This window comes from Halyomorpha halys, unplaced genomic scaffold (assembly GCF_000696795.3).
Source record: "Halyomorpha halys isolate HHAL.00 unplaced genomic scaffold, Hhal_1.1 Scaffold964.1, whole genome shotgun sequence".
NCBI classification, from domain to species: Eukaryota; Metazoa; Arthropoda; class Insecta; order Hemiptera; family Pentatomidae; genus Halyomorpha; species Halyomorpha halys.
Genome location: NW_027115048.1, coordinates 101,782 through 114,259, shown reverse-complemented (window position 1 = coordinate 114,259; position 12,478 = coordinate 101,782). Strand labels below are relative to the sequence as shown.

Below are 12,478 nucleotides of genomic sequence, written 5' to 3'. Positions count from 1 at the left end.
ATAACGTTTTTTTCTCTATTTTTTCGGTGGGAATAAAAATGTAGGTACGTTTTTTTAACATCGCCTCTGTTCCATAATCCCTAGGTTTTAGCAACAGCAAAAACTTAAAATTATTAGACAGTTCGTAGTTCGTTCAAGTTTCTTTATTATCAAATAAATGTGGTCCAGGTGACCATACAAATGAGACTGACAATTCCGCTCAAAGCCAGAAACTACACAACTTTGTGTTATTTAAATAATGTACCATGATAACATAATTTATTCCAAAATAAAGAGCGACACGTTTATTTAAAATAAACGGAAATATGCTTAATATTAGAAATTAAAATTTTTAAATACATATTTACATATGCATATATAAATTTTCTACACATAAAATGATTTTTTAAAAAATTGAATTAATTTAACAGGGGTCAAATGTCCAATTTTCAAAAAATCTTATCATAATGTACTTTTTTTGTTTAAATAAAAAGTTCTCATTGTTAGTAATAATAAATAATGAAAAAAAACAAATTATTAAAGAATGAATCCACCAATCTGATCATAACTCGGGGATGTACTTAGTGTGCTAGATTAAATTTGTATGCCGTACACACATCATCAGATTTTTCAATTTAAAAGTGATTGTCTTTAATACATAGTACATCAAGTAAAGATATTTATATATAATACATGGATATAATATTCTTCATCTCAAAAATAAATTTGAATACATATTTGTACATAAACTTTGTAATACCCCCTTGAAGTTCATAACCATTGATACATATTTAAATAAAGCTCACTCCATCAGAAGATGTTATTTCAGACCTTTCACAAGTGTCCTTCCGAAATAAAGCCTCAGGAAGGATTTAATTGACCGATGACACTAAGTAGCTCGGTCACGTGACCATTGCACGCGCCCAATCACAGCAGGAGTGTGCCGAAGTAAAACAAATCTTTGGGGTTGCACGTGTCGTCGATGTGTGAACCATAACGTCTGACGTGCGATTAAAACAATTATCAAAATAATCTGTATCTTCCTTCCCATCTCTTTTATTTTCCCTGTTTTGTGTGTGTGTTTATTTGTATCTTATAATAATTGCTAATAGATCTTGATCGTACATTGTTTAAATATTAATTTTATTACTCAAACAGAATTTAACCTAATTAGCTATATTTTAATTTATACATTTCAGGTTCATCTTAGTAAACAAATACAAATTTATAAACATTAAACTACCGAAACCTTAGTGGTACTCAGGTTCATTTAGAGTAATCTATAATGCAAACAGCGTTCGTGAAATATCTTAAGAAATTAAGTTAATAAATAAAAATAAGACGTTTAGTATTTTCGCTATACCTGTGATGCGGCGAGATGGATGCACTGGGATCTCTTGAGCTCTGCTCTACCCCTTACACGTGGGGGATAGCGTGGGCTCAGGGATCCTCAGGTCGATTGTGTAAATATTGTATATTAGAATGTAAATGTAACTAGAGACTATATTATTTTATCATTATGTTACTTTATTTATTTATTTTTCATAGAGATAGTTTGATTATGTTCATTTTGTTTATTGTTCTGTTTGTATATATTTGAAGAGTTTTTTTATTCATTTATTTATTTTATTTTATTTTAGTATGTATGGGATCATTCATCACTATTATCTATTGCCCACAACTGTGTGGCAGATTGTAATATCTATCAATAAATAAAAAAGTATTTAAAAAAAAAAAGAAGGAAAAAAAAGTATTTTCTCTAATCTAGTTGGAAACTTAAATAATTTCTAATCAAATCTCTTCTGGATAGGTTTAAAATTTTTAATATTTAGTAAATTTTAAGAATCGTCTCAAACACTTTATTTTCCTTAACGTTGTATTCCTAACAGTGTTTACAACTGTCTGTTTATCCCACAAAAATACAATATTAAATTAAGCATGCAATCAAATGATTCTTTAATGTTTAAATAATAAGACTAGGTACGCTGAGATAGAGAAAAAATAATTATATATGTCTGAGTATAAATTTAGATTAAAAAAAAAAAGGAAAAAATGAAACAATTCTCGTCGTTTCCGTCAGAATTAAACTGTTTTTTAAAAACATAATATTAAAAATTTGTATAAAAAAATGCAATTATTCAATTTTTTTTCTGAATAGTTATTAAAATAAAAAGATGCGCAAGCAAGAATGAAACATCATATTTCCCAACATTTATTTATAAATACAATGTGAATTTCCTGATATTTTAAGGCTAAATTACTAAATGGCTACAAACAAGCCATTATGTCAGACAAACGATTCAACTATTTTTTTAGAATTAATGTAATTTTTTTTTTCAATTTTGTAATCATTGTGAAGACTTTTTTTTCCAGCAATCTGCATATAACATTATATTTTTATTTATACTATTATCAAATTAATACATTTAACAAAAATGATTATTAGAAAATCTTAGTAATAGTTAAAACGCATATTAAAATTCATTTTAATTTTTTAAATAGCATTCAATGCGTCCAACTTTTTACCATCAAAAATCGAATGAGCATGTTTATATTAGTTTTAAAGTTCATTTGATTTGTTCTTCTAAGCATTAAAAATGACATTTTGTCCTTGAGACAAAATTTAATAAAAACAATCGGAGTATTAGCTAGGAGTAACATTTCTATTACCTAGGAATAACATTGCTATTACCTAGGAATAACATTGCTATTACCTAGGAATAACATTGCTATTACCTAGGAATAACATTGCTATTACTTAAGTTCTAGATACGTCCAAACGGACAGAAACCAAACTTAAAAACAAATAAATGCAATAACGATTTTCAATTTGTAATGATAGAGATGTGGTATAATTATAAATCAAGATATTTGAGAATGAGGTCATAAATGAAACTACAAAGAAAAGAAAAAAAAAGAAGGAAAATATTACTTTAATGTGTCTGACGTACATTTGATTATAAAACATGGAAAAATTCGAAAAATATTATCAAGATATAAGTATAAATTAACAGAGGTTTGAGTCAGATTGAATGAGTTGCCTTATCTAACAGGAATACAATATTTTCCCCCATAAAAAATTGTTTATTAATAAAGTTACACTTTAATTGTGCCTTTTATCATTGTCTGCTAATTTAATTTATTGGGCTTCAAATTTCAATTTTATTATGCAGCACAGATATCAAATAATGATGTATTATAAGTCACCAATAATGGATAAATCACGTCAAGGTATGTGTGATAAATTATAATCATTTTTTATAATATCCTTTCTTAAAATTCTCTTTTGATATTCTTCTTAGACAGAGAATTTATTTTATTTTCATTTATACGTGGCTGATTTCCCTTTCTTTCAAAATTAGGGTCTTGTTAATTATATTATCAGTTATTGTAAACTAAATTATTCAAAATAAAATAATAAAAACCCGTGTTTATGTAAACAAATGTAAATTTTTATTTATTTCTAACCAATTAAAATTTGAGAAAACGTATTATTTTCTTTAAGTTGAATGCCCCACGCGAATTCTGCTAAATAACATTCTAGAAAATTTCGATTTGTACCTCTCGCTATTTCCCATAATTTTTCGATTTCTTGTTAATTTGCTAATATCTCTGGGTCTAAATATGATAATTATACTTTACAGATTGAGGTTTGTAGCCTATTCTGTATAAATTCATGAATCTGATACAACTACACTACTCGAGTATACTTCTTTCGATTACTTCTGACAATGTGGATTCTGATCTGTTCCAAAAAACATTTATTTTAATCTGGGAAAATCATTCCGAAAACCCATTGTTGAAAAAGGACACGTCCTAAGTTTTACTTCCTTTCCGTAAACTTTTGTATGTTTCCACAACTTTATCGGCTCCTCCAACACAAGTTTAAGTTTTTATCAATTCAAAAGTTCTTTATCCAGAAGTAATGCAATTGCCTTTTTCACATCATTAACCATGTGACTTAATGTATACACTATGAGGGTATTTTGTACAACGAATATCAATAATTGTCAATACCAAAACCAAGAACATATGTTTGATAAATTAAGTTAGTGTGGTGATACTATAATTAACAAGTACCAAAATTATTTAAAGTATGTGTCTTAGTACAACAATATAAAAACAAAAAAGGTTTCAAATCACACTGTTTGCTATAATTTTATATCTTGTTCAATTTCACAGGTTCTTTTTTTTCTTGTTGGTAAATGTTTGATTCTAGTTCCATACGTCTTCCAAACGCCAAGTGTGAATCATTTATGACGATTTAACAAATTATCCTTAAAAAAAAATTGAACATTACCTCAGGAAGTTTTTGAAATGTCAGAGCAGGAAAATTTTTCACCTTGAAATGAATGTGATTGTTCAGCTAGTTCCTCAGCCAATACAATTTAATTTATCTTTGAGTAATTTACTATTTATTAAATAATGTGACCCTCTCTAAATATTACTTCTATTTCTATAATAGAAACCATTGTATAGGGACAAAATATTCCATTTCTGGCCAAAAAAATTATTTCTAGGACTTTTTGAAAAAACTGCATAGGATGCTTTGTGAATTATTAAAATATTTTATAAAGTTATGTGACAAAATTCAAGAATCGTCAGTTTTAGAATTTTAGCCTGAATTTCGGATTTCGTCCCTATTGTTCAACGTTTACGACCGATAAAGTATATCTTCCTCGGTGTTAAAAAAATATATATACGAGAATAATAGAAAAGAGAAGATTTTTTCATCCATTGAGAAAAAAGAGCATAGAAATAAAGAAGAAAACATAAAAATAAAAAAAAAAACACTGATATTTAGCTTGATATTATAATAGTTTTCAGCATAATTTCAAAAATTTGATGATGAAAATTGTTTTAAGAATTTTTTTCAGCGGAAATTTGCAACGGTGTTTCGCTAAAATTAATTTGAATTACAATTACTTAAAAAAATAATTTATTTTAAAATTGGACAAATTATATTATAATTACGTAAAAGCCATTTTAATTGATGAAGTCGTTCATTTAGAATTTATCAATTAAAATGACTAGTGGTCTGTAAATGCAATTACAATTTGAAACGAAATAATTTTAATTAATAATTACTAACAAATATAATTGCTATTACTTTATGTCCAACACTGCAGTACAGTTCCAATAACATAGTGCGAAAGACGCGAATATAAAATAAATAAATTAATAAGTATTTTCGTTACTAGTGTATTGACTAATATTTATTATTAAACTATCTGTGCAAGAATGCTTCTACATTTAGGCTTAAATAGTTTTTAACTGCAAAAGTTAATATTAGATTTAAGAAAAATAAATTTTAAAAAGTTTCAATATTTAAATGTTTGAAAAAAATCGTATAGTCTTTTCCGTTTTCTTTATCTGAACTAATTTACATTAAGGATAAATATTCCAAGGCGTCTACCACTTTTCCTATATCCCAATATTTATACTGAAAACGCATCGCTGGCGAAAATCCATTGAGAGGGCATTCCTATAAATGGCTCTGAGGTTCGAGTATAATTAACTACAATGCAGTTATACAATTATTACGAGTTCTCATAATTGAATTGTGTTTGTGGGTAGAGAATTTTGTTTAATTAATGAGAAAATAGAAAATTTATCATGTTCTTTCAATTTTATTTTTTTCTGAATCCAAATCATGTGGAAAAATGGTAATTAACAAACACAAAAAAAAAAATTTCTAACAATTTATAACTTTTTGGTTTACTGAGCTCGTAACACTAAAAAATTAAAGTTTAAAAATTAGTGTCGAAGTTACCACCTATATTACATATTTTTTTTTTTTTTAGGGGGGACGGGGACTGATGTTACCGACTGATTGATTTATTTAAAATTCAGCAGTTTTGATCCTTTTTTTCTTTTTCATTTCGCATAGTTCTACCACAAAATCTAAATTATTTCCTTATCAGAAACAAATTCAACGATAATCAAGGATAATCCTTGCAGACGATATGAACCATAATGACAATAATCCTATTTTATTGAGTTTATTTAATTACTAAAATCTATTCTGCATAGCTAAATTCTAATTGTCATTACATATTGTATCAAAAAATCATCTTACAATTAGTCGTTTTTCCACAAAATTCCTAATTATAATTATAATTCATAGCATGATTTTTTATTTTCGTACCCTTCATCAAAATTAATAATATTATTACTTCATACATACATAATACAAGAAATATATTGCGTATACTTTTATGCGCCTTCTCCCTTCGATTGCCTTGTGGCATTATAAGGTGTTGAAGTAGTAGTATGAATTTAAATAAAATAACATTTTGAAACCGCCCAATACTTAATAGACATAATGAGTATGTGAAAAAATATTCAAATTATAATTTTATTCACTAACTTTTCTTTAGAATGGCACTTATTTTGTCAGTAATCTTTTTATTAGGAATTCATAGATAATTTAGAAAAATTAAAAAGTATTTGGTAAAATTGTATCATATTAATCTTTCTGTGATTGTTTCCTCTAGCACATATCTAACATATATCGTATCAGGATGTTGGGAACATTAAAAATTGGAGGCCAGCTAACTTCAAATAGAAAGTCATATCTATTAGAATTTCTGGAAAAAACAGCTTTCAAATAGCTAAAAATTACTTTGCAGTAGAAAAATTCAATCTATGAGTCTTTGTTGAACAGTCATGAACCTTCTGGAGTCATTAATACATTTAAATGAACGCCAATAGAAAAAAAAAAAGAAAAAGAGAAATTATTAACTATTACAATGATTAAATATTTCACTTATCAATGAGAAACCAATGTTCAAAATTTGTCATCTCAAGCTCAGAAAAAACTAAAAATGATTTTAATTTTTTTTAGAATATTTACAATTTTAAGAAGTTCTATAAGTCCTCAAATAAATAAATTTCGAAATATGAATACTATAAATTAAACTTTTGTTTCATTAAAAAAAAAATTGAAAAAATGGATTTGATAATTATAAATGACCAATTCGATTTTGTTAGTTGTCTTTATGGGGTAAGATATAAAACTATGAGGTGATGAAATATTTTTTCCGAATATTCTAGAATTGAAATTCATATCTACGCATTGAAGTTTGGCACGAAAAAAATAGTAGATAAGATACTTAGTTCAAAAATAAATTATATTATCATTTTAGAAAGACGATTCTGGATTTTACAGATGGCAGGTTTAGAACGTAAAAAGAAACGAAATGGTTTAGCTAGAACTGAATCAATGGTTTTAAAGAATAACTTAGTGGCTGAAACAGTTCAAGGCCTAAGTGGTGTATCAAAAATAATGTGTTTAAATCATCTATTATCGATTTAACGTAGCAACTACTTCATAATTTTTATAGACGTTAATTGATAATTTTGTATTTTTTTAATACATAACATATTCAGTTATGTCTGGCTGGCATTATGAAGAGAATAGAAAACTACATTAATAAGAAACATTAATAACAAAAAAAAATTTTTTTTTATTGTTTCCTAACCTAAATCGCCTTTTTTTTAAAAAGTTCAAAACAATAATATTTTATCTAACACTTATAAAGAGGAAGATGTGCCTTGAGTTTACGTCGAGATATGAAAATTAAAAAAAAAAAGTATTGAATAACAAAAATTCATGAAAATGTTGGTCCGTTAATTGTCCAACAAATTCTTCAAATTTTAATGTCATAGTGTAGCAGAGAAATCCGTGACCTCTTATTAATTACAAAATTATTGATAAGTCACCTCAAGGTATGTGTAATAAATGATAATATTTTTTATAACATCCGTTCTTATAATTATTTTATAATATTCTTCTCCGACATACATTTTTTTTCCCATTCATTCGTGGTCCATTTCCCTTCCTTACAACTATTAGCTAAACTATATTGCATAGAACCAAACTGTAAAAAAAAAAATCTTTAAGCCAGGACGGACTGTTTGCAAGAATTTTGTTGTATCTTGTTCACTTTCACAGGTTCTTATTCTACTTTCAAACGAGTTCCCAACACCAAGTGAGATATGATGCAGCATTGGATTGGCACCAACAATATGCAAAAGAAACCAACCAACATTTTATTTGTAGTGTTTACCAACCTATACATAATCTCAAAACGAAAATCCAAGGATGTATTTATATATACAAAGAGGAGTGCTATGACTTGAATTTTGCGATATAAATTTTTCTAAGAAATTATTGAATAACACAATTTCATAAAACTGTTGGTCCGTTCCTTGTTGCATGAGTGGGTTCAATTTAAATCTACTTTTTCAAGTAAGTATAGCATTAAAAATAACATTTGATAAGATACTTAGTTCTAAAATAAATATCATGAACATTACAGAAGGACCATCTTGTGTTTTGGAGATGGTAGGTTTGAAACGTGGCAAGGAACAAAGAGGTATGGCAAGAACTGATCCACGATTTCGAGTTGATATGTATTGCTAAAACTCTTAGTCCGATTAAACAGATTATACATGCCCCTTACAAAGAAATTTTTACATACTTTACTTTTGTTTATAGTTTAATAATATGAGATCTATTCTACTCACTAGTACCATTTTCTTGGTCACTGCTGTATGAGAAGCAGGAGTCGGAGGTGGACTCTTCGTCGTAGAGGAAGAGGGAGGGCCTGGACTCGGCTTGTATGAAGTGGTCCGAAGGGTACATGGCGACTGAACCTTCCTGGGGGCGGTTCGGGGGCGGGACTATCGATCTGGAATCCCTGCTCCCATTCGTCCTCCGAAACTCGATAATTACCCTCCTGTAGGGAACTCCGGAACATAGACAGCTGATGGAACCACTCACAAATGTTCTACCGTTCTAGAGCAAGTTATAATCAAGTAACTGATAGTTACCAGATCATTCAAAATTTCTCGAGAGCTCGTTAACTTATTTCGATCAGGCGATGGTTAAATGGTGTTCCATAGTGGTTAGAATGATATTTTAACCACTTAAATACTACCTCGGCTTGTATATAAATAATTTCAATTTACGGAACCTAAACATATTTAAGATAAACTAAAAATCATAAGTTAGTATCAAGAACTTTACTCACATTTCACTGTACACCTAATAAAAGTGATCAAAAGTTCAAAATATAGATATATAGAATGCCATCAATATGATATACTCTTTTGAAGAATTAAAGTGGAGTGGAGTGGAGGTTATGGAATATTACATTACAATATAAGGATTTTGGATGATTATTTATATTAAAGTTTGAAAAAACAATTCAGAGAAATTTAATATGTAAAGGCCATATAATTTGAGTGTTAAACTCCTTGAGCAAGTGCAGCAGATTAAAACAAACATGATGCGAATCTATAATGTTGTGTGAGACGTGACATGAATGCAGTAACTTATTATCATTCTGGTCATTGGGGTTAAAATCTTTTATTTTCATGAAATTATAAGCTAATGCAACACGATGCTATGAATGTTTGCACCAGCTTTGGACCTAGAAGACTTCAAAGGAAGTTTTTAAAAACGAACGATCGGTACTAGGTACTGGAAGCTCAGAAACACACTACCACATCCAATCATCAAGCGTTGGAAGGTGTTGATAGCAGTGGCCCTCAAGCATTATATTGAGCTCTACTCTTACAAAATCTAAAAAATATCAACAGAATGGATATTAATATAAAATCTAAAAGAACATGCACAAATTAAAATGCTGAGGCCCCTCACCTCCAAATAGTATAATTCTCACAGAATGAATACATCAGAACCTCAGATAAGTATTTCACTGGATACCTTCAAGTACCAAAAGAGAAGGGGAAAAAAAGAAGAATTGGTCAATTGTATATACTTTTTATATTTATATTTGTACCTGCTAAAATTTTTTCCATAGGAGGGTACGAAAAAAAAAATTCAAGTACCAACAGTACAAAAAGGTTGTATATAATATGATTTATGTTTCACTTACGCAATGCAATTTGTTAATTTATATATTATTTTCTATTTCAGAGGTATCGGGAAAAAAACAGATTAAGAGTATAGAGACAGTATGAGACATTAAAACTCCGATAATTTTGAAATAAAAGGAGTAAAGATTTTTTTTGTCACCTTTACAAATTCAACAAAAACCAAATTTCTAGTGTTGGAATTATATGGTTTATTCTAATGGAGAATTCGAATTTTCAGAAATGTAAAAGGACTCCAATCAAGCTAAAAAAATGTATATATTTTCTTCAGTACTTTCAGTTAGAATTAAATGCTCATCCCGACAATAAAGAATTCATTTATGAGGAAAATAAATAAATAAGAAAGAAGCTACAACAAGTTCATTCTTCTAGATCGGTAATAATTTTTAAAAAATAGTTTTTACAAAACTTTTATTTTGACGAAAAAATAAAAGTTTAAAGTAAATAGTTTTAAAACTGATTTGCTTTAATAGTGGCATTCATGAAGACAAATAAAAAGTGTTTATTAATTTTGTACTTAACGTATTTCGAAGATTGTATCGTAAATTCCTGATATTCCAACTAGATTTGGGATAGTTTGTAGGACAAACTGAGAAAAAAATATCCCCAGCCTATTGTGCTTTCTTTGGAATATGCTTAGTTCAAAATAAAATCAAAACATTTTTATTTTTCAGATGTGCCACTATGAAAGAAAAGCAGTGATATGTAGTAGCATTCTTTTTTTATTTTAAAGAATAAAACCATTACTTTAATTTACCTTCAATTGACTATTATACTATCGATTGTAATAATTCAAATAAGGGATTATTATCATGCCACCATGGTCCCTTCCAATTTAGCGGATAGGACAACTTCATGATGGACAAGACCGCGATGAAACAAAGGTTTTTCTAATATATCCTGTCTTTTTTCTAAAAGTTGTGATTAAATAGAAGGTGCTATGCGCATTGTGTAAGCATTGAACACTATTTTAAAAAATATTTTAAGACTCACTTTATTAATACAACAAGGAGCTTGATGGAGGTTCATGTTCTTCGAACCCACCAAATTGACTGAATCAAGAGGTTAGTTGATTTTGAGACAGCTGTTAAGTACGTGAAAAATCTTAAACAAAAATCTTAACAAGAGAAATATAGCTTTGGCTGTGAAATTTCGAAAAACATTGAAGGACGACAGGGCCGTGACGGTAGTGCTCATATTTTCATCTTAATATACTATGCTATCTATCTAATAATGATGATTATCATTTTTGAATACACAGAAGTATTCTGACTAATACTAGGAAAATTTGATACGAAATTCCACAAAATCTTGAAGTTGGGAAGATCGTGAGAGCACAGAACAGATCAATAAAATGTAGACCGATTGAAATAATTTTATATAGATAATTTTTTTTTTATAGCCAAAAAAATTTTTACTTTTAGATTTTTATTTACTAGCATTTTAAACTTTTTCAGCTCAAAAATTATATATGGGAAGACATAAATGAGGACATCATCTTCTATTCCTATCTCTGAGATGAATTATATATTTAATAAATGTAAGTTAGATAAAAAAAAAAAAGATTCTTGTAATGCGGTCTAATAAGATAAGAAGAGACCATTGATAAAACATAGACATAAATAAATTCTTGATGAATAAAAATAAAATTTACATGGTTTGGTAATTAATTAATTATTAACTAAGATTGCTTGGAAAAGTACATTCCACATCAGGGAATATGAGAATTAAAATAAATCATAATGAACTTAGATAGATATAAAAGAATATATTTTACGTCACCAATGTTTGTTTAGTGAAATAATCCTAGCTCAGACTTTATCATATCTTAGATTAATTTTTGGTTTAAGATTAAACTTTATACACTCATATTTTATTGAAAAAATATAATTTATAAAACAACTAAACTCTATAACGACGGGGATTTGTAAATCTTGTAGGCAGCGATAGTTGATTCCTGACTGCCTCTTCTTCATTTTTTTAACTGGCTACATTATTTCTAAGATAAAATTTATTTATTTTCATGGCAAGAATGGTTTGACCCTCTTGCCAATTATGTGCTTAACTAGCGAACGTAATGCTCTTTTCTTTTGACTTAGGATATACACGTGTTCTCTCTCTTTTTTTTTCTTACTCCTTTATTAAATATATAAATAGCAGAATTGATATATATCTAAATATATGCATATGTATTTAGTACCCTCCCTTTACCACACGGCATTATAAGGGGTTGGGTTGGATCCACTGAAGCCCAATATTAGTCCAGGAGGGTACCACGTGTTCTCATATACTGTATACCGTTATAAGTAACGTTATGTAAATTATAATAACGAGTTTTAAGTTACGTTGCGAAAATAATTTAAGATGAAGGCGTTCTTCCTCTGAAAGCCATCCTATTCTTCACCAACATAGATAACACCGTACTTCGTTCCACTTATTTTCCTATCATAAACAGTCTCACAAGACAAATAACATCCCTTATGTCGCAGTGGAAAACGTCCCTATGGCATCAACAACTACGCTGCACACACTAAGATCCTAAAAACTTCTGGGAACTAATCCGAAGTCATAACACCAAATCGAAATCGGTGAA

At 28.4% G+C, this 12,478-nt stretch overlaps 1 protein-coding gene across 2 annotated transcripts in view; it reads right to left on the bottom strand.

Annotated features, from left to right (window-relative positions):
- The window catches only part of LOC106687438 (pancreas transcription factor 1 subunit alpha), a 38,510-nt gene extending 29,777 nt beyond the window's left edge, over nucleotides 1-8,733 (bottom strand). The window contains exon 1 of one of the 2 annotated variants that reach the window (XM_067052136.1): nucleotides 8,518-8,733. In XM_067052136.1, the coding sequence (XP_066908237.1) occupies nucleotides 8,518-8,629 (112 nt within the window). In that variant the 5' untranslated portion in view covers nucleotides 8,630-8,733. Of the gene's footprint in view, nucleotides 1-8,511 lie in introns of both variants that reach the window. The other variant, XM_014431325.2, reaches the window with a different exon arrangement.
- Between the last annotated feature and the right edge of the window lie 3,745 nt (nucleotides 8,734-12,478).